The sequence below is a fragment of the Propithecus coquereli genome, unplaced genomic scaffold (assembly GCF_000956105.1).
Source record: "Propithecus coquereli isolate 6110/MARCELLA unplaced genomic scaffold, Pcoq_1.0 Scaffold65, whole genome shotgun sequence".
Taxonomy (NCBI): domain Eukaryota; kingdom Metazoa; phylum Chordata; class Mammalia; order Primates; family Indriidae; genus Propithecus; species Propithecus coquereli.
The window spans coordinates 8,086,916-8,107,799 of NW_012152507.1; the positions used below are offsets into that span (position 1 = coordinate 8,086,916).

General features: G+C 38.9%; 1 protein-coding gene across 1 annotated transcript in view; it reads right to left on the reverse strand.

The window, feature by feature from the left end:
* Positions 1–3,406: 3,406 nt before the first annotated feature.
* MAML2 (mastermind-like 2 (Drosophila)) overlaps positions 3,407–20,884 on the reverse strand; it is a 336,487-nt gene continuing 319,009 nt past the window's right edge. Inside the window, exons 3-5 of the mRNA XM_012660022.1 lie at positions 14,876–15,079; positions 9,384–9,495; positions 3,407–5,093 (exon numbers count right to left, since the gene is read on the reverse strand). Coding sequence (XP_012515476.1) covers positions 4,078–5,093; positions 9,384–9,495; positions 14,876–15,079 — 1,332 coding nt within the window. The 3' untranslated portion in view covers positions 3,407–4,077. The remainder of the gene's footprint in view (positions 5,094–9,383; positions 9,496–14,875; positions 15,080–20,884) is intronic.

Below are 20,884 nucleotides of genomic sequence, written 5' to 3' on the forward strand. Positions count from 1 at the left end.
CTCCCTAGTAGGCAAATATTTTCTTTATGAAATTCTATGATCTCACAGGAAAATGAGCATTTAATATCACATTCCCACCTGTTGATTGATCTTCAGGGCTTGATGTGTAGTCAGTGGGCATCTATATCTACATTGTCTTACTACTTGTTTAGTCTAGTTCCGGCCTACTGATGATGAAACCTAACTTTCAAATGATTCAATTTTAAAGGAAATTGGTTGCTTTGTTAAATAAAGTTGACTGACAGTCTGAAAATTTTCAAAATGTTGAGTGACCAGTGAGTGATTTTTTTTATTTTAAAAAGGAGGCTACTGAGTCATTTTGATTAATTTTCTACTTATGTTTGGAAAAAAAAAATCAATCACAGAGTTTGAGTTTGAGTTGAAAAGGAATGTAGAGATATTTCAGCCCCAAATCCTCTTTTTTGGGTGAGGAGACATAGTTACAGAAATATAAAATGGAAATGGTGGATGAAATGATAAACAATTTGAACTGCTTTTGGCAACCACAGAGTAGGAAGAAGCTGAGCTATTCTCCCAGCCCACTCTTACCCTCCCTTTTCCTCTCTCGGTCTACTTCCATGGCTATATACTGGGATGGATAGATAATTTCCGAATTATACATTTCTCTCTCTTACTTTGTGTATATATTACTTATTTTTATTAATGTTGGTTTTATTTGTATGCTATCCAACCTGCCAGTTTCACCGGGACAGGGACTATATATAAAATGTCAATTTTATTATTACTCCATTAATGCTAATAAAAAAGATAATTTCACGCACTTTTTTTGGCTGAGGGGAAAGGGACAAAGGAAACCTAGCAACATATTTAGTCAGTGGGGAAGGAGAATTTGGAATGGTTCCTCTTGCCTCCTACAAAGGTCCATCCTTCTCTTTACCTCTTTGATTCTCAAGGAGGGCCGTGCAAAGACGCTTAGTCGGGCTGTGTTTTTCTGGCACTGTGTTCACTCAGCCTGGTCTGACCAAATGCCACACAGCAGGACGGGCAAATGCCCACAGTGCCTGTGAATCAGGCAGTGTTTCCTCAGTATTCAGTAGATGCTATGCATATAGAATTTTAATACAAACTTTTTACATGAACTAAAGAGCACTGAGACAAGTCAACATTTCACTAGTATTAGAGCTTCCTAGAGACTAAATTTGCCTTTAAGTACCCATTATTATTGATAGTTCTCAGAACTTTCTATGATGTAGCAACAATATCATTGGTGACTGAGAGTATGATTTCAGACAAGAGAACCACTTCTGAATTTTTTAAAACTATTTTTTTACACATGAAATGATACACAATACAAAATACTTGTTTTACAAGTTGAGATCTTTACAGTTATGGGTACAGTTACAGTAATGCAGGTAATATTAGTGCATTCACTTAGAGCAGTTATTTGTCTTCATTAGGCTTAACATAAAGCCAAGAATGAATTATTTGCTTAAATTGCTTTCTAGTCTTTGAATTAAAAAAAAAAGAAAAGTTACTTCTACCTCCTGTCTATGTCAGGATGATAAACAATACCAACAATTAAGTAGTCTGGTATTTCAATACATGGGAGATTGTATTCCAATAGCTCTTAAGTTGTAAATCCTAAGGTTTTGGCTAAATATGTCTATCAAATTGTCATTATCTCAGGTTTCAGGAAAATTACCTCATCTTTGGTAATAGGCTGCTAACAAACAGAAACTATAGACTACACAATTTTTTTCCAAAGAATCCTGTATTTTAATGAATAGCTGAATAAATAGACATTAATTATGAAATTCACATTAGATAGAAGAAAATCCAAACATTCTGATTGCTTTATCTCTTAAATTTGATAACTACTACAGAACATACTATTTACGTGAGGGGAAAAATAAGCTGAATCACAGGAGTGTAACTGGGAAGTGCTGGCAGATATATACAGTAACATGGAGGAGGCATAAAATAAAAGTGTTTATATGTACATCATATTTTCTTTTCTTTTTGCATGGAAAAACGCTGTTTTATCAAATGGGAAAACACACAGTAGACCACATGCAACAAGGACCAATACAATGTGCACAGCAGAATAATCAAATAAGACACAAGAACTAAGGGTTTAAAAAAGAATGCGGGAGCAGGAAAAAATAAAAAAAGAAAAGGATTGAAACCTGGAATGCTTTCTTATTGAGGTTTCAGAATATAAATGTGTCTAACGAGCCTCTTGATAGTTTTTAAAAGTCCCCACTCGATCACCTACGGTTTAAGTGTAGAGCTAAAAATAAACCATCATATTATACAAAACTTTGTATATTAGCATACAAAAGGTAGCAATTTACTTTTTGTATAAAATATAACCTTTTGATAGTATATTTATTTCACATATGTATAAATATAACCCAAAGAATATGTTTTAAGTATTTCTACCAAAATATTCTTTACAAAAGTTTACAAAACAAGTAATTTATTTATATTTACAACCTAGCACAGATAGGATTCTGGGCCAGTGATGTTGGTGTTGTGTAACAGAAGGAGAATGCTTCTAGACATTTTAAAGATTGGGAGAGAGCTTTGTAGAACTTTCAAAATGTGTGGGGGTTTTTTTTTTTTTGAGCAGATATTTAAAGACTTGATTATTAAATGACTTCGGTTAAATTATATTTGATATTTGAATATGTGAGTGTATAACTGAGAGGGCTGAAGATAACCTTTGCTCCTCTACAATTAGGAAAATGATGGTGATATTTTTCATCCATTCCAAATCAGCACACATCTTCCCCATTTTACAGCTGATTTGTATATGGGCACTGAGGTTAAATGACTCAAAAAAATAGTGTTCAGCCCTGAGGGAGAAAACCTGGACATGAAGGGTCCATCTAGTATGTGGCAATGATTCATCACGTCAGGGAGAGAAGAATGAATAGACCACTACTAACAGACCACATTCCATTAACATTTAGCTGTTCGCCCAAATCCAAGTAACATGTCTGAAGAAGGCCAGATTGTTTTCCCTCTTAATTATGCTTTCCTTCAAATCCTAAGAAATAGATTTGTAACCACTTGAACCCACCACTCCTGGTTCTTATCTCCAACCAAAACATACCTTCTAATCTCAGTGTTGGTCTCCAAACTTCCTTTTCTTACAAACCAGTCTCTGGTCATCAAAATAAGCAGGAAGGACAAGGCTCGATTTCGTTCAGCTTGGGTATAAACCAGTGGGCATCAACCACAATAAGCAATACCCCAGATTATTTGTGGCCAAATAAATCTTCTTTATAGCAATGTCCAATGGATTTTTTAAAAAAGTGAAATCTAAAGAGACAGGTATGCATCAGTATTTCAGTGTGATCAGGACAGGTCTTGGTTGTATCTAAAACTTGTTTGGGAATGGATTCAGAAATTGGCTGTGGAAGCCAAAATCACATTTCATAGCTCTACATTCTTGTTTCATCACTATACATGCATCCTACAGTACAGGATACGTGGGAAAACTGCAAAAGTAAGGGGTGAATCTAGGGAAGAAATTCTATATTCCACTGGATGTTTTCTAGGTTCTCTGGCTTTCCCTTACTTAGGGTACTGTTTGGTTTCTCCAAACTAACCTATAACATTTCAATCCATCCTGCAAGATTTAGAAAAATTAAATGAAAAGACAGTGTGGAAAAATCAAACCACACGTATCTATTAGAGCAAATTAAGGAATTTGTTGCTTGAAACTATTAACAGTACCTCCTCATGACATGGGGTTTAAATAAGCTACGAGTTCTATTACCTTTCTTTCAGGGAGAAAAGGATCTTGGGAAGCCTATTTTACACAATTAATTACACATCAACATCACAATTCTGTTTGGATAAATTGGATACTGTGTCCTGGAGTTTAGACAGGGAAAAGTGATCCCAATGTTTTACTTTCAGCTTTGAGATTTAGGACAAGAATTTGGACCAAAATGTTTACCACTGCAGTTATTTTCTGCTTTCCAATTTTAGGCCATGGTATCTTCATGTAGTCCACTTAAAAGTCAACAGTTTGGCCTTTACAGAGTCCTTGTAAAATACTGCCTTTTAGTGCTTGGAGTCTGTAAATTGTCTCCTCTTTCTTCTTCAGGAGTTGTTCCCCAAGATTTCATCAAGATTGATGTCTTTCATCCAGTCATCATTACCAGGCTCTGTCTTCAACAAAGAATCAATGAAATCAGCATCGCTGTTTAGGGCAGGGCCCATGTTATCAGCCTGTTGGCTGAGGAAGTCAAAAGCTAAGTCACTGCCATGGTCAGTTCCTTGAAAAGCCCTGGAACTTTGGTTGGACGAAGGAAAATTGCTGGGTGTCAGGGATGGTGGCTGGTTTATGCCTGTCCTCGACTGATTCAACCCTGTTCCTGACTGATTCAAATTAGGCAAAATCTGTGTGCTTAGCTGATTGGGCCTGAGATTCAGGCCCCTGAGTGGACCCACGGTTTGTCCATTTAGTGTTTGGCTCATTTGGTTCATGGGTCTCATTTGCACTGCTGGTGTTAATTGGTTAGGTGGAGCCACTGCCCTCTGGGAAAATTGCTGGCTACTTACTGCCTGTTGTAATGACTGGTTTGGGGTATAGGCTGCAGGTGTCCCTGTGGGGAAGCGGACTCCCGTGGATTTCAGGGCTTCCTGCTGTTTGGTTGTTGCCTCTTGAGAGGCCCAGTTTGGTGCTGTTGTGTTGGATGTGATCATTACGTTCGATGTTCTCTGTGCTGGCATGCTTGCCATAGTATGGGTTAAACTTGGTCTCAATTGTTGTGAAGTGCCAACAGTTCCAGCTCCAAAAGTGGCCATGTTGTTATTATTACTTGGGCCTAAGGTAGGTGGCCGTGGCATCAGAGGGTTGTTTTGATTTGCTATCAACTGGTTTGGGTTTCTCTGTTGGGTCAATTGATTCATTCCTGAAGTGATGCTGTATGTGCCAGGTTGATTACAAGGAAGATTTCCATACATTCCTATGTTCTGAACTGCTGTAGATAATGATGGCATTCTTGTTCCATGGGAAGTAGACATGAGGCTAGAATTGGGAGTTAAAATGGTGTGTGTTGAAACTGGGTTTGCCAAAGCCTGGTTAGAGTTTAGACTCACTGTCGATGAGCCACCTAAGAAAAAGAAGAGAATTATATTAGTTCATCACATTATGTTATCTCCTCTTTTATAGCACTTTGCAATAACTTATCAACTCTGAAACTACTTTCAGATATAAGATTGATTTAGGAGAAATAGTCATCAAATATATTACATAAAAGGAACAAGACAACTTTTGGGAGGAAATATCACCCTAGGTCACTCCTTGGTTCAAGAGTTTACATGTTACAGAAAGAAGACTAAACTGGAATGGTTCTATTTTAGAGGTTTTAATTTATTCCTCTTCTGGAGTCATTAAGGGGAGGTGATAGTCAATCTTCCATTTTGAATTAGCTTTATGATGTTCTAAGTCCAAAGAGTACAATTTTGATTAGCCATTTGTCATGAAATCCATGCTACTATTTCCCCAGGATCCAAATAAGAAAGTGTGGATGAACTGTATACATGGCTTCTAGATTAATATTCCTAACCTATGGCCTTGAAAATCATGTCCCACTCTGCATCTGTATCATCCCACAAGTGGCTCCCCAGTGTCCAAAGGGTAAATTCCCTACTCTTTGTACATCTGGAATTCAGTATAATCCATGCTCTGGTAATTATTTCCATAAGGAAAGCTGTCTGTTCCAGGAGGTGTAGTTATACCATGAGCCACCTTTGTTCATACCATTTCCCTCCCTCACTGAGCCTTATCTTTTCTTTAAGGCTCAGGCCAAGACCCAAGCTCCTCCATTAAACTTTCCCTTACATTCCAGCCTCCTGTCTCCAGCATCATTTGCCCTTTGAATCTTTCCTTTAGCACTTAGCTTTTGTACTGGGCAATCCATGGAGCCTCAAAGTGCCTGCCAGTTAAACTGATACCTGTCAGTAACTGATGGGATGCAGAACAAGTGCCTGAGCCACAGGCTGCTGAATAGAGAAGCTCCACACAACAGATCATGATCAATCAACACAGTGAAATCTTCCTGACTTGGGGAGGTTAAAGTCATCATAGGAAAACATCTGGAGAGACAAAATTGGACTGCCAGAAAGAGGAAAAAATGTGCCTATTAGGTGGTAAGTTCCCTGAGGAAAGGAATTTTTGCCCATGTTGTTCATTGTCACATTCTCCAAGACTAGTGGATGACACAAAGTAGGTATTCAATTGCTATTTTTTGAATTAATCAATGAATGAATGAGAGATTGAAGCAAAGAGAAAACTTGGAGAAAGATACTCTTATGAAGTAACATCCCTGAAGCCTTGATTTTCTAGCAATGTACTCAGCTGAAAAACCCCATTTCCCAAACTTCCTTACTGATGGGAGATCCAGATGAATAGATACTGGCTAAAGGTAGAATTTAATAGTTGGAAGTCCAAAAAAACTGCTTTAAAAAAGGGACCCTGAATCATTTGGGGGGCTATTTTACCTTTTCTCTTCTTTCCTTTCCCTACCTGGAATATAGATATGAAGGCTGGTGAGGTGGTGGCTACCAGGCAGCCCTGAGCATGGAAGCCACATGCTGAATGTGGAGCAGAAAAGCAAAAGAAGCCTGGATTCCCAATAACACCGTGCAGCCACCAAACCAGCCCTAGACTACCATCCCTGGGATTCTTTTATGTGAGTGGGGAAAAGAAAAACCTAGACATCCACCTTGAATTTATAGACCACAGTATAATAAGCCGTGTTTCAAATATAGTATGTACCACATAATGATGTTTTGGTCAACCGTGGACAACATACATGATGATAGTCCCATAAGATTACAGTGGAGCTGAAAAATTCCTAGCACCTAGTATTTATTTTAGAATGTATTCTTTCTACTTATAAAAAAAAAGTTAACTGTAAAACAGCTTTAGGCAGGTCCTTCAGGAAGTATTCTAGAAGGCATTGTTGTCATAGGAGATGACATTTCCATGCCTGTTATTGCCCCTGAAGACCTTGCAGTGGGACAAGATACGGAGGTAGAAAAAATCGATAGATGATCCTGACTCTGTGTAGGTCTAGGCTACTGTGTGTGTTTGTGTCTTAGCTCTTAATAAAAAGTTTAAAAATTAAAAAAAAAAATTTTTTTAAATTCAAGTGAAATAATCCAGGCATAGAAAGATAAACACCAGATGTTCTTATTCGTATGTGGAAGCTAAGTAAGTTGATCTCCCTGAAGTAGAGGGCAGAACTGTGGTCACTAGAGGTGGGGGAAACAAGCAGGGAGGTGGGGGAGAGGAGATATAGAGAGGTTGGTTAACAGATACAGAATTACAGTTAGACAGGAGGAATACGTTCTAGTGTTCTAAATCACTGTAGAGTGACTATAGTTAATAGAAATTTATACTAGGTTTTCAGATAGCTAGAAGAGAGGATTTTGAATGTTCCCAATGCAAAGAAATGATAAATGTTTGAGATGATGGATATACTAATTATCCTGATTTGATCATTACACATTGTATACATGTATTGAAATACCCACTGTACCTCACAAATATGTACAATTATGTGTCAATTAAAAATAATTTAAAAATTGTGAAAAATGAGGAAAGGATTATAGACTAAGGATATAAATAAAAAAATATTTTTGTACAGCTATACAATGTGTTTGTATTGTAAGCTAAGTGTTATTATGAAAGAGTCAAAAGTTTAAAAAATTTAAAAGTTTATAAAGTAAAAAATTTAAAATAAATTAATTAAAGTAAATTAAAGTGTAGCCTAAGTGTACAGTATCTATAAAGTCTATAGTAGTGCACAGTAGTGTCCTAGGCTTTCACATTCACTCACCACTCACTCACTGACTCACCCAAAGCAACTTCCAGTTCCAAGCTCCATTCACGGTAAGTGCCTTATACAGGTGTATTATTTTTAATCTTTTATAGCATATTTTTACCATATCTTTTCTATGTTTAGGTATGTTTAGATACACAAATAATTGCCATTCTGTTACAGCTGCCTACAGTATTCAATACAGTAACATGCTGGATAGGTTTGTAGAATCAGATCAATAGGCTATACCATACAACCTAGGTGTATAGTAAGTAGGCTATATCATCTAGGTTTATGTAAGTACACCCCATGATGTTCCCATGATGACATTACCTAACAATACATTTCTCAGAACATATCCCCATTGTCAATCAACATATGACTATAAACACCATCTTGTCTTTCAACTTCCTTGAGGACAAATAGAGAATCCTGTTTTTGCCTTGAGGCAAAGTCATCTTAGAGAGTGGAACACATATATTCCATTCCTAATTTAATTTATTTACATATTTATTTTTTCAGAGACAGGGTCTCCATATGTTGCCCAAGTTGGCCTCGAACTCCTGGTCTCCAGTAATCCTCCCACCTTAGCCTCCCGAGTAGCTGGGACTACAGGCACATGTTGGCTTCATTCCTAATTTTAGTCAGAAGAGGCAACCTGGTGCATTTGAAGGAGTTTAAATAAATTAGGACCAACATATTTAAAACTACACTTAATAGTACTAGGAAATACTAATAGATAGGAGTATTCACAGCTTCTCCTTTAGAGAATCTTCTTGATGGCTTCCCGGACAGATGAAGGTAACAAGTGACGCAGAGAGAACTTTGGAAACTCAAGAGGATAAGTTTAACTTACAGGGTAAAGTGCAGACTTTTGGGCAGAAGAGAGTTGAATAGGTGCTGAATAGGAGAAAGCAGGAGCAGGACAGGCTGGGTTCGGGAAAGGTTTTTTTTTTTTGCAGTTCAGAGAATGGGTGGAGAGAGATTTTGGGGGCGGTGCTTACCACCTATTTTATATTGAGAGAGCTATTAAGAAATTTTGCTTTATGATTTAAATGGAGTCCACATTTGGTGTTTTTGAGAGCCTTCCTAAAAACTTAATTTGTTTTTCAATTTATTCCTTGGTGGTAGGACTATTTGTCCTTGAAGGAGAAAATTTGGAGAGATGAGCTCAAAGGTGGAGACAATAGGACTAGGCTCTATGCAAGTTACACAAGTACCTGTCTAAGAGGGAGAAACATCTGCTTACTCTCCACTACCTGGGGCAAGATATGCCATTGGGAGGAGTATGATTGAATCTAGCAGTTAGAAAATATTGAGCTCTTTTGAATTTTCAAAAGTAGTTTGGAAAGCAGTGAAGTATGTGAATATAGGGCAAAAACAATCAAGAACTGACGAAAGAACTGAAAAATATTTAAGTGTGGTCTTGATATGAAAGCCAAATGGGAGCGAGCAAAAGATCCTAAGAAAGACATTACAATCAAATATGAGATGGGGAAAGGAGAAAATATTGAAAATTGAAGAGTTTTCTTGTTTTCACAGTTACCGTTTTTATTAAATTTTAAGAACACTTACCAGAATACTGAGCAGTTGGTTGCATATTGCCCACATTTCTTCTTTGGTCTTTATAATCTGGGGGTGGCCTTGTCAGATGTCGGTTTATCTGATCTTGTGGAGCCATTTTCTCCTTGAAAATACAAATGAAAACATATTAAATTGTATTGTTACTTTTTCACTTGTAAAAATTTATATGATATTATTCAAAAAATAAGAATATAAGAACAATTTTGCAGTCATGGGTTATGAATTATAACCTTACTTATTAGTCTTAATTTAGAGGTAAGTCTTTGCAATTTCAATAAACTTCCTGCATGGAAGTATAATTTCTACTTCTCCGTAACACTGGATCTAGTAGCTACTCTCATATCCTTTATTTTGTAAGAACAAAAGTTCTGTTTACAGAACAATTGGGCATTCTGCATTTTTATTTGCTCCATAGGGCAACCCTAGATAGGGTGAGATGTTAGGAGATAACCTATCAGGTAATGGTATAGGTACCGTATTCATATTATTTCTTTTTTACCCTCTTACAAATAATCCTGAAAAGTAGGTATGATTATTCCCACTTACAAGATGAGGAAACGGAAGCTTTGTTAGGCTATGTAGCTTGCTCAAGGTCACACAGTGGTAGAACAGAGACAGAATCCTGAGTCAAAACTCAGGCTCTTTCTTGCCACACAATACAAGGGCTCCTTGCTCCTCTGTTTCTCAGGGCCCCATTCTAAAAGCACAGAAATTCCTTAGAATCCCTTCTTTTCTTCCTTCTGGAATCAGCCACCTTTAGATCTTTAGAAAAGGTAAGTGTGGGAGATAACAGAGAAAAGAGAGATATTCTTTTAATCTTGTCAATGCCCTTAGCCAAAACCACCAGGACATACCTGTTGGATGTTTTACTCATCGCATCAAGGGAGAACTCAATCATGGGAGGTCATGGGGTGTCCCAGTAGGAGCGTGTTAGAAAGAACCTATGAAAGGATTTGGACTTTGGGTAATTTAGGGAGGGTCTAAGAAAATAGGGATTTGTTCTAGATTGGAAGCTATCAGAAAATGAGGTTGATTCTGTGATGAAGTAAAGTAGCTATCACTCACTTAGCTCAAGAGAGGGGGATGTTTGGCATTTTAGGGGTTGCACAATGGGACCTTTAGACAAAATTATAAAGTCTCCTTATTTTGTCTCATTCCACCACAGTCTCAGAGTAACCTTGTCTGAGGTTGATATTCTATAAGATTATTTATGTTCAACAGAGAACAAAATGGTTTGGCTACATCCTATCAGTTCTGGACATCAAGGGCTGCTTTTCTTCCTGCTCAGTATGGATCAGGAAGTTTTAGAATTGCTTCACTGCAATTTTGTATGCATCCCATGGCAACCTCCATTTTCAAAGATAAAAATAATTGGCATAGGTAGAGAGAGAACACTATAATTGTAGAAAAGTCAATAAACAGAAAAGAAAACTTTGTAATAGATACATGGGTAAATTAGCTGGAAGCCAAATGTGCACTAACTTAGAACTCACTTTAAACCATGTGTTTCTCAGTTTCCCATCAAATTCCAAACCTTCTTTTTAGCAGGGTAAGTCTACTATAAAGGAGGAAAAAAAGTCTTAAAACAACAACAAACCAAATTCAAGTTCTTGTTGCTAAGAAAAAAACTTGAAAGACTCACAGTTTTTTGGGACATAAGTAATTCATCTAAAACACAATTTTGATGAGCTAAGTGTAAATGAATCAGAAACATATGGATTATATTTCTTTTAAGCATAGATTTACGAATTAAGGGAAAAGTGGTTGGTGAAACTCTTTTTGGTTTTGCTCAAACCCTGAATGTTTAAGAAATAGCTTGAGATGTTCCATGAACCCAAATGTGGTGATGTTCAACCAGCCCTGTTGTAAACTATTGTGTAAGATGACAGTTTTGATTTTTATGCCAACATAAAAACTTTCTGAAATCTTCTCTTTTCCAAAAGCATCTGTCATTCTTTCTTATGTAATTAGATATTTCTGCTGAAAATACTGAGGAAGACAGGATGTGTAAGTGTGTGCATGTGTGTGTGTGTGTGACAATGAGGCCTTTGATGCCCCATCATAGACTAGATTTCAAATGTAGATTTATTTTTATGTATCTTCAATCTAATTGTTGACTTTTTATTACCCCGAGGGCTAAATTGTTGTTGTTAAAAGGCTTATCATATACATCTCTGGAAATCTAAGTTTCTAAAATTACCTGTTCACGAATGAGTTAGAATTAATAACCTTGCTTATGGACATAACATAGAACTGTCATGTTGTCACTTTATGCTGAAGAGGAGCAAAGACCAGACTCCAATACTGAATGGAGATGGCCACATTTTGGAAGAGAATGACATTCCTATTCTATCCGAGTGTAAACATCCCTGAGGTTACTTTTATGCCACATAAAATTTAATTTATCAACTAATGTCTAATGATAACCCAATCTCTTGGACCTCAAAACTTACTATAGAAATCATCTGTTATAGTATATCTGTCCTGCTTCAGTTGCACCATCTCCAAAAATGCAAGATATGGGCAATTATGTATGTAATTAAGTATGAGGACCTCCCTCATACGCCTACTGTAAGGATTAATCCTTTAATTCTGTAAAAACTCAGTGTGGTGCCTGGCACACAGTAGGTGTACAGTACGTGTTGGTAATTATGATGCCCATTGTAATAAGAGAGAATAAGGATAACAAACTTTCATGAGAAAAGGTCTCAATTTAGGCGCCTATCTGGCCTTGCCAACTGACTGCAACCGACCACAAAGCATATGCTAATGAAAAGTAGTATCAAAGACTGCTTCTTCCTGAATATGCTAAAAAGCACAGGCACCCTCAATGGTGTCCAAACAAAGAGAAATGTGAATGGTTTATAAAAATCACACAGACGGCAGCCTCATTCTCATTCATCTTGCACAGCGTATACCACTGCCCTTTGCACCTGGCCCAGTGGTGACTCAACTGGGGCTGTTGGGAGTCAGGCCAGTGCCAGAACAGGACCCTCATGGGATGTGTACACTACCACTTCCTTGCCTTTTAACCAGAGCCAAAAATCCAGAAACGCACCCTCTGCATGTTATAATTCATCAAGTTAGTAGTATTGATGGTAGTGATGAAAGTGTACCCAGTAAATCAATCTTAGATTGTACGCTTTTCTCTTCTGCTGCCCTTGTTTCTAAGCTCTTTAGTTTATAAGAATAAAAAAAAGGTGGGAGGGGGGAATGGGTGCGAAGACTGGAATTTTAAAAACTATGATTTCAAGAAGAAATCAATTATGTCGCTTTGTGATCTAGTCAGTGGCTCCCTTATACCTTAAGGCAGTATTCAAGGTCCACGGTCCCAAACCCCTGGGCTGTGGACCAGTACTGGTCCATGGCCTGTTAGGAACCGGGCTGCACAGCACGAGGTGAGAAGCGGGCCAGCGAGTGAAGCTTCCTCTGTTTTTACAGCCACTCCCCATCACTCAAATCACCACATAAGCTCTGCCTTCTGTCAGATCAGCAGCGGTGGCATTAGATCCTCATAGGAGCACGAACCCTACTGTCAACTGCACGTGTGAGGGATCTAGGTTGTGTGCTCCTTATAAAAATGCCTGATGATCCGCAGTGGAACTGAGGTGGTGGTGCTAGCACTGGGAGTAGCTGCAAATACAGATTATCATTAGCAGAGATGTCTGACTGCACAATAAATGTAACGCACTTGAATCATGCCAAACCCCCTCCTGCCCATCCATGGAAAGATTGTCTTCCATGAAACCAGTCCCTGGTGCCAAAAAGGTTGGGGACCACTGCTCAAGGTCATTTGTAAATGTATTTCTCACTATTTCTTATTCCTCACTATTTCTTATTCAAGGTTAAATAAATTTATTTCTCACTATTTCTTTTCACATACCGTGGACTCCAAACTTAATCCATTTTTCATTCCTTGAAAAACATATGTGATTCTTACATCGTTATTTATACTTTTCATTGTGCATTAAATATTTCATAGTACAATCTCAAACTAACCAACAAATACACACCCAGACTACACCTTTTGGTCTCTGGCCCATCCTCCATCTAGAATGGTGGAGCCCACCTACTCTATCAGAAAGAACCCTACAATCCTTCAAAGTCAAAGTCAAATTTTATCTCTTCTGGGAGACTATCTTCAATCTTTCCAGGCTGGCTTGAATCATTCTCTCCATTGCATTTTCTCTTACTAGGTTGATACCTTTACTATAATGCAAATCTGAATCTAGTAGTTCCTTGTGTCAGATTTTTTAAATCTTCTCCATTGCTTTCTAGACAATATAAATTCTGGTTTATCAAGCATTAGCCTCTCATCTCTGGCCTCTTTGCCTGTCACTTCCCCATCCTTGTGCACAATCTACACCTTGGCAAACATAAAATATAGCATCCTTTATTGGCTCTGGGTCTTTGAATATACCAGTTCTGCTGACTGAAACAACCCCCCTACTCTTCCTCCCATGTTCTACTTCACCTTCAGATCTTCGGTAGATAGAATTTCTCCCTGAAACCACTTCTAGCAGTTCCCGTGGCATAGCATTTAACCACATGCATTACAACTGCCTATTTATTTGACACATCCTCAGAGGGCTCTAGGCTTCTTTAGGGCAAAGAGAGGGTCTGTCTTGTTTATGGCTGTATCCTCATTATAAATTAATATTTACTGAATAATTATAATACTTATCACACCCTACATTTCTGACTCTTACTACAAAGTTCTTTGAGTATAAAATCACTTGATTTTTCTCTTTTCCGTGTACCTCAGCTCTATTGACCTGGAGATGGATATTTCTTATTTCATGTGAACAAATACTTTGAAGGGAGAGACTGAATCTAGGGGCCATGGTCTTGGGAGGCAGGAAGGCTTTGGATCTGCTGCTGAGTATGTGAACATGTCTGAGAATACAGAAGGCAGCAGATAAACATTGAAGCAGGGTTAAAGCGTGGGTTGTGTGTGGGAAACATGACCTTGGTGAAAATGAGAAATACATTTTCAATTTTCTTAAAGAGCATCCATTATTGTGAGACGTTTTATTTTTGAAGCCAAATCTTAGTTTTGAAACTCCATGTTGACTTTTAAAACTGCTTTTTAAAGTCTTTTATCTCTAATATCAATTTGGGTTTGAGTTGATTAAAGTTTTGTTCACAATTTTTCCCCCTGAGGGCTGGGGAATAACACTGGTTTCTTTTGCCTGATTCAAATGCCCACATTGGTCGTTGGAGAGTTCTAGAGACATTCCTGTGCTGGGCAGGGCTAGTCAGCGGAGGTGCCATACATTCCAAGTGTCCAGCAGCTGGTAAATCAAGTTTGTGTTTTTTTTTCCCACAGCACTTTAAATGTATGGAATTATCCTTCCTTACAGCCAGAATACCCTTGTTGCTGTAGGCACAGAGAAAAAGGCAGTAAATAGACATGGGAAAGAATGAACTCCCCTCTGTTGGGCCAACAGGTAGGTGCAGTAGAAATTCAGAGAAAATTTTACCGTGTCAACCAGCATCTGCTGCTGCAGAAGAAGTTGCTGTTTCTGCTCCATGATCTGCCTCTGGAGAGCCTGTTTCTTTCCCATCAATTGCTGATTCAACAGTGATTGCTGGGAGTTCACGTAACCACTTCCAGTGTTTGGATTTGAGCAGGGGTTGGGACTTGGATTGGGGCCTGCGTTTTGGCCTACCACAGAGTGTTGATCCTAAAGAAGAGGAAGAGGGAAGGAAAAGCTACTGTGAATTAAGAGAAGAAAAATGTAGCACAAAGATCAGAGCCTTAGATTCCAAACATTTTTCATCTTGTTAAAGATCAAACATGGTTAATGGGTCGGAGATCAGAGAATTGCTTTTTGAATGTACAAGAAATAATTACACATCACAGCAACCAAAGCAGTGGGGTTAATGACATTAGGGCAATGGAAAAGCTCCCATATGACTCTGATGGTAGAACCTCCACATTCCAGAAGGTGTTTATAGACCCTCAAAGAAAACTACCATAAAAACATACAGCAAACCTCTCAATTTCTCAGGAATGAATACATCATAAAATAACAAATCCTTCCTTTCCCCTAAAATTAGCATGTATCATTGCTGATTCTGTAATGAAAATTATGTTTCCATTCATGTGTTTAAAAGTTGAAATCATTTTGGACAGAAGGCATTTTGCCTTGCCTAGCTTTCTGTGAAGGGAAGGCAGGAAGGCCTGTGAGTTTCTGTTTTACAAATACTCTGAAACTTGGAATGGGCTTTACTTTTAAGGGACTCATTAATTTTGTTCCCTAGTCAATAATTCAGGAATCACAATACATTAACCAGTTAAAGAACCTACCCCACACATACACCACTGACAATGAGAAAATATGATTAAAAACTCAGGTTGTATATCAAATAATATTGGGTATTGGAGAATTGCCATTCTAATTTGAGGTCTCTACTAATCTTTAGGCATTGACAGATCAGGACCCTGCAGGGCAGAAAACTAAACCCAGGCAAGTATTCTCATTAATTCCCGATGATGTACTTAGGATGGAGCTGTACACTAGTACACTAGTGGGGTTACAAGAAGACTAAAAAACATGATCTTTACCTTGGAGAATTTATTACCTAAGTAAAGGAGAAAATGCTTACATGTATAAATACAAGAAAATATAGAATCAAATTTCAGATTATGTGATGTAAGCACCAAATCAAAGATCCTCACACTTGATGACAATCATCTGGAAATCAGGTTATAACATGGATTCCCTGGTCTTGCCCCAGAGATTCTGAGGCTCTAGATCAGGGTACCTCCTCAGGTGCTTCTGATGCTCATTGGTCCACAGAATACACTTTGAGAAACACTGAATACATGGGAGCAGTAAAGTCCAGCTCTCATTCCCCAACTGGACGGTGGGAGGTTACAAGAGACAGAAAGATAAAGCAACTCCCATGATGCCTAATGAGGAGTAGTAGTCAGTACCCCATTTGTGGAAAATTTCTTCCCTTTTATCTCTTTTTCTTTCTTTAGTTATCTGCTGAGCTGTAAAAATAAATAAGTAATTAATTAATTAAAAATAAGCCAGCATTCCAAAGCCTTGGCCTTGCTTTAGTAATGCCTGGGGCTACAGAGCTCACCAGCTGTCCCAAAAACAAAGGGCTACAAAATAATACTAAGGATGACCATCCACTGAAACCTATTCCAGGCCAGTCACTGTGCTCAGTGCTTACATTATTTATCTCATGCTCTCCTCCCAACAAAACAATGAGCAAGAACTTGTATTATTATCCCAGTTTTTCAGATGAGAAATCTTAGCTTAGAGAGATCACACAGCTGTAAGTAGTTGAGGAGGTTTTGAAGCCAGGTCTGTCTGACTCCACAACCCTAGTTCTGTGACAGGAAGCACCGAGAAGAAAAATTTTTCTCTTATAAACCTGTGCCAATCCATCTGTTCATGCAGCGCTCTTCTCAGGGTTGAGTGCCCTCAGGTCAGGCAGGTGGAAGGGAGTGTGTTGGGGAGAAGGGCAGCAGAGTGAGGACAGGGTGGGGAGATTCTCCTCACCAGTTAGTTAAAGATAATCAGAGCCATCCCTGAGGTACATCCTCTGAGCAGCTTAAAGGAACCATCCTCTAGTGGTCCCCAACCTTTTTGGCACCAGAGACCGGTTTCACGGAAGATAATTTCTCCACAGATCGGGGGATGGGGGGCATGGTTTCAGGATGATTCAAGCACATTACATTTATTGTGCACTTTATTTCTATTATTATTACATTGTAACATGTAATGTAATGAAATAATTATACAACTCACTACAATGCAGAATCAGTGGGAGCCCTGAGCTTGTTTTCCTGCACCTGGATGGTCCCGTCTGGGAGTGATGGGCAACAGTGACACCCAAAGTGTGTTGCTTATGTCACGTCTACTCCGTAATCTTGTTTTGGTTGCTGTCACTGAAGAAAACCCTGCTTCTCAGAGTTAGGATGCTGGAAATGGAAGCAGGCTTTTCAGTGCTTTTGTGGCAATCTCAGGATATTCCACCTTGACTTCAATCCAGAACATTTGGAGATTTGAAGTCGTCTCAAACATGACATGTGTGCTCTGTGTCCATCTCCTTACAGAGCTTCACAAACAGACGTGAGTAAAGGTCATGTACTTTAATGTGGTTGATAATGTTAATCACATCCTGCAAAATGTTTAGTTCAGGTGACATTTTTCGGCTAGCCAGCATTTCTCCATAGATGACACAGTGCGTAGACTCACATTCAGAAGCGACCCCCTTGACCCAAGTAGTGAAACCAGACAGCCGTCCAGTCATGGCAGCTGCTCTGTCCATGCCTGTACCAACACACAATGACCAATTCATTTTTCCTGATATGTAATCATTCAAAGACTTGAATAGTTCTGCAGCTATGGTATTGGTTGGCAACAAAAGCACATATAACATCTCCTCATGCACATCCTCCTGAAAAAATATTGCACAAAAACAGGTCTTGTTGCCTTGTCAACATCAGTAGACTCGTCAACCTGGGTTGCATACCACAGTGACTCATTAATCCTCTCTAACGACTGTGCTCACTATCCTCTGCTATTTCGTCAATTCGTCTAGTTATGGTGCTAGCCAAAAGAGGAACATGTGCCCCCTTTTGAACTGCAGCCTATCTTGAAAGTCCACAGCAAATGTCCTTAGCAGCAGGCAGGATTAACTCTTCACCCATAGTAAAAGGCTTCTTAGCTTTAGCAATGCAGTTAGCCACTAAGCATGATGCTCTCAGTGCAGCCACATTTGATGAAGTGGTGGCCTTCAATAATTGCTTCTGTTCTTCGTGTTCACATTTTTTCTTTTGAGAAACTCCAAAGGCTTGTCTTTCAATGCAGGGTGCTTGGTCTCCACGTGGTGAAGCAGCTTTGAAGGTTTTGTAGCTTCATTGGCTAGCCGGTCACCACATATTATACAAAGCAGGCTTGGAGAATGTGAATCACCTGTTGCAATGAACCTGCAATTTAAGTAGAACTGTTGGTATTTTCTTTTAAATGCAGCTTTCATTTTGTTGGCAGTCTTAGAGTCTTCCGCTGTCTCATCACTGGGTTTTTTCCCCTTTTCAAAGAAGCTCTCCAGTGACATTTGTTTTTTACTCATTTTTGCTAGGTTAGCTTCTGGGCTAACCTAGCAAACCTGTGACTGAAACAAGTGTGCAGTGTGGGAAAGAGGCATGAATGGAAGTGGTGAGCAAAATAGTGAGCGGGCCATGCATTGATTAAAATAAGTGTGGGATTCTTACTTAAAGTCTGCTGCCAGATGCGGCTGTACAACTCAAGTACATTAACTCACTTGCCACTATAAAGCCGGCCACCAGATGCAGCTTGATTGTCACTTGTCACTCACTGATAGGGTTTTGATATGAGTCTGCAAGCAATTGACTTACTATGGTGTCTGTGCAGTCCAACCTCTCTGCTAATGATGATCTGTATTTGTAGCTGCTCCCCAGCACTAGCATCACTGCCTCAGCTCCCCCTCAGATCATCAGGCATTAGATTTTCATAAGGAGCACACAACCTAGATCCCTTGCACACGCAGTTTACAGTATGGTTCGCGCTCCTATGAGAATCTAATGTCACCGCTGATCTGACAGGAGGTGGAGCTCAGGCGATGATGTGAGTGATGGAAGCAGATGCAAATACAGATGAAGCTTTACTGGCTGGCTTGCCTGCTGCTCACCTCCTGCACTGCAGCCTCTTTCCTAACAGGCCATGGATGGGTACCGGTCTGCGGCCCAGGGGTTGGGGACAACAGCTCTAATACATTTATACCCCTATGACCAGTCAGTTGTTTCAACCTTAAATCCATCAGGACTCTTGGAAAAGATTTCACCTCATGTGTCCCATAAGCCAATAGGAATGTGGACTTGGAGACAAGCACTTGAGAATCATGAACGGATGGTCGTAGATGAAGATCAGGGAGTTGAGTGTCTTGGAGGGCGAGTGGAGGGGGAAATGCATGGAGGATTGAGGGTTGAGCCTTTGGGTCCACTTGGCCTAAGGACAGGGAAGCAGAGCCTGTAATAGGGAGAAAGAGGCAGGATCAGAGGAGTATGTGGACAGCTGAAAGTGGAATTAAGGTGGGAGGGAATATAGGGGCAGTGGTGGCCGTCCACTCTCCACTTCAACCAGAATAGAAACAGTCTGCTCTTTTCTAGGATATAATTTGAAGTTTTATGCAACAAATTGAAAGGAGGATTTAGTAGTATTTTTTAAAAAAAGTGGTTGACAAACGTAGGTAGAAAAATTCAATGCACTTTCTTTTTCAGTCTTCTTTGTATTCCCATGAAGTGGACAAGAGCATGAGCTGTGGAAAGAGGCCCACCTTGGTTCATATCCAAGTTCTGGCATTTATTAGTTATATGATCTGGCAGAAGTTAATTCACCTCTATAAGCCTCAATTTCCTTATCTGTAAAATGGGAACAATAACAGTACTGCATGTACTGCAAGAATTAGAGAAGATAATCCACTTGCTAAATGCCAGCAGCTCATAATTGTTAATGTGATTTCAACACATGGGTGCAAGAGTCTGTTTATGTTTGGTTGGTTTTTTTCATCATGAAGCAAAAGAGATAGAACTTGCAGATTGCAGAAACCTTTTCTGTGGCAACTCTTTAAGAAATGTAGAGGTCTCAGTCATGTTGTAGATTATGAGCCACCTAGGGACTTGGGGAATCACCTTCATCCTCCTACTTAGAGATGCCAGAGGATGCATGGGGTGTCACTCTGATGGGCTGCCTTTCGGGATATGTTTCTTTCATCTGGGTTAGAGGCTCAGGTCAGGGCTCTGATACTTTGTTCTTTGCCATACTGGCTTTTATTTTTTTTAACATCTAATTATTTATTCCTAGCACAACCAACATACATTTACTAAGTACTATGCCTTAGTTTCCTCATTTGTAAAATGCAGGTAATAATATTAATGACATAAAATTAGACCAGATGAAATTTAGAACAGTGCCAGGGACTTAGTAGGTGTTTGATAAATTTTAACTATTATTTCTTTTCTTATTTTTGTATTTTTTAAATATCAGAGAGATGTCTTAGGTACAATTATCCTTGTGAAGGAGCTGGAACTGTTAAGTATACCTGGACTGCAGATGTAGTATGTTTGGACCCCATAAAATTTTAAACACAGATTGGCTTGTGCACTCCAGTTGGCCAGAGGCTCCACTACTTATTTTATTATTACACCCACCCATTTTCCTCATTTCTATTACTTGCTTGGCCCATGTAGGCCATTTGAGTTTAAGACCTCTAGCATACAGTTTATCTGGGAAGATGAAGATACAAATACCACACACTCCACATCCATACTCACCCAAAGATATGACAGCAAAAGGCAATGCAAAATAATTTCCATTTCCATAATTTCCATTATGATACCTACCAGTGCCTTAGTATTAAAATCCAGATCACCTAATGCCTAGGCTGGTCACACATGCATCCATGAACCCATTAATGCATTTGACAAATTTTACTGAATATCCACT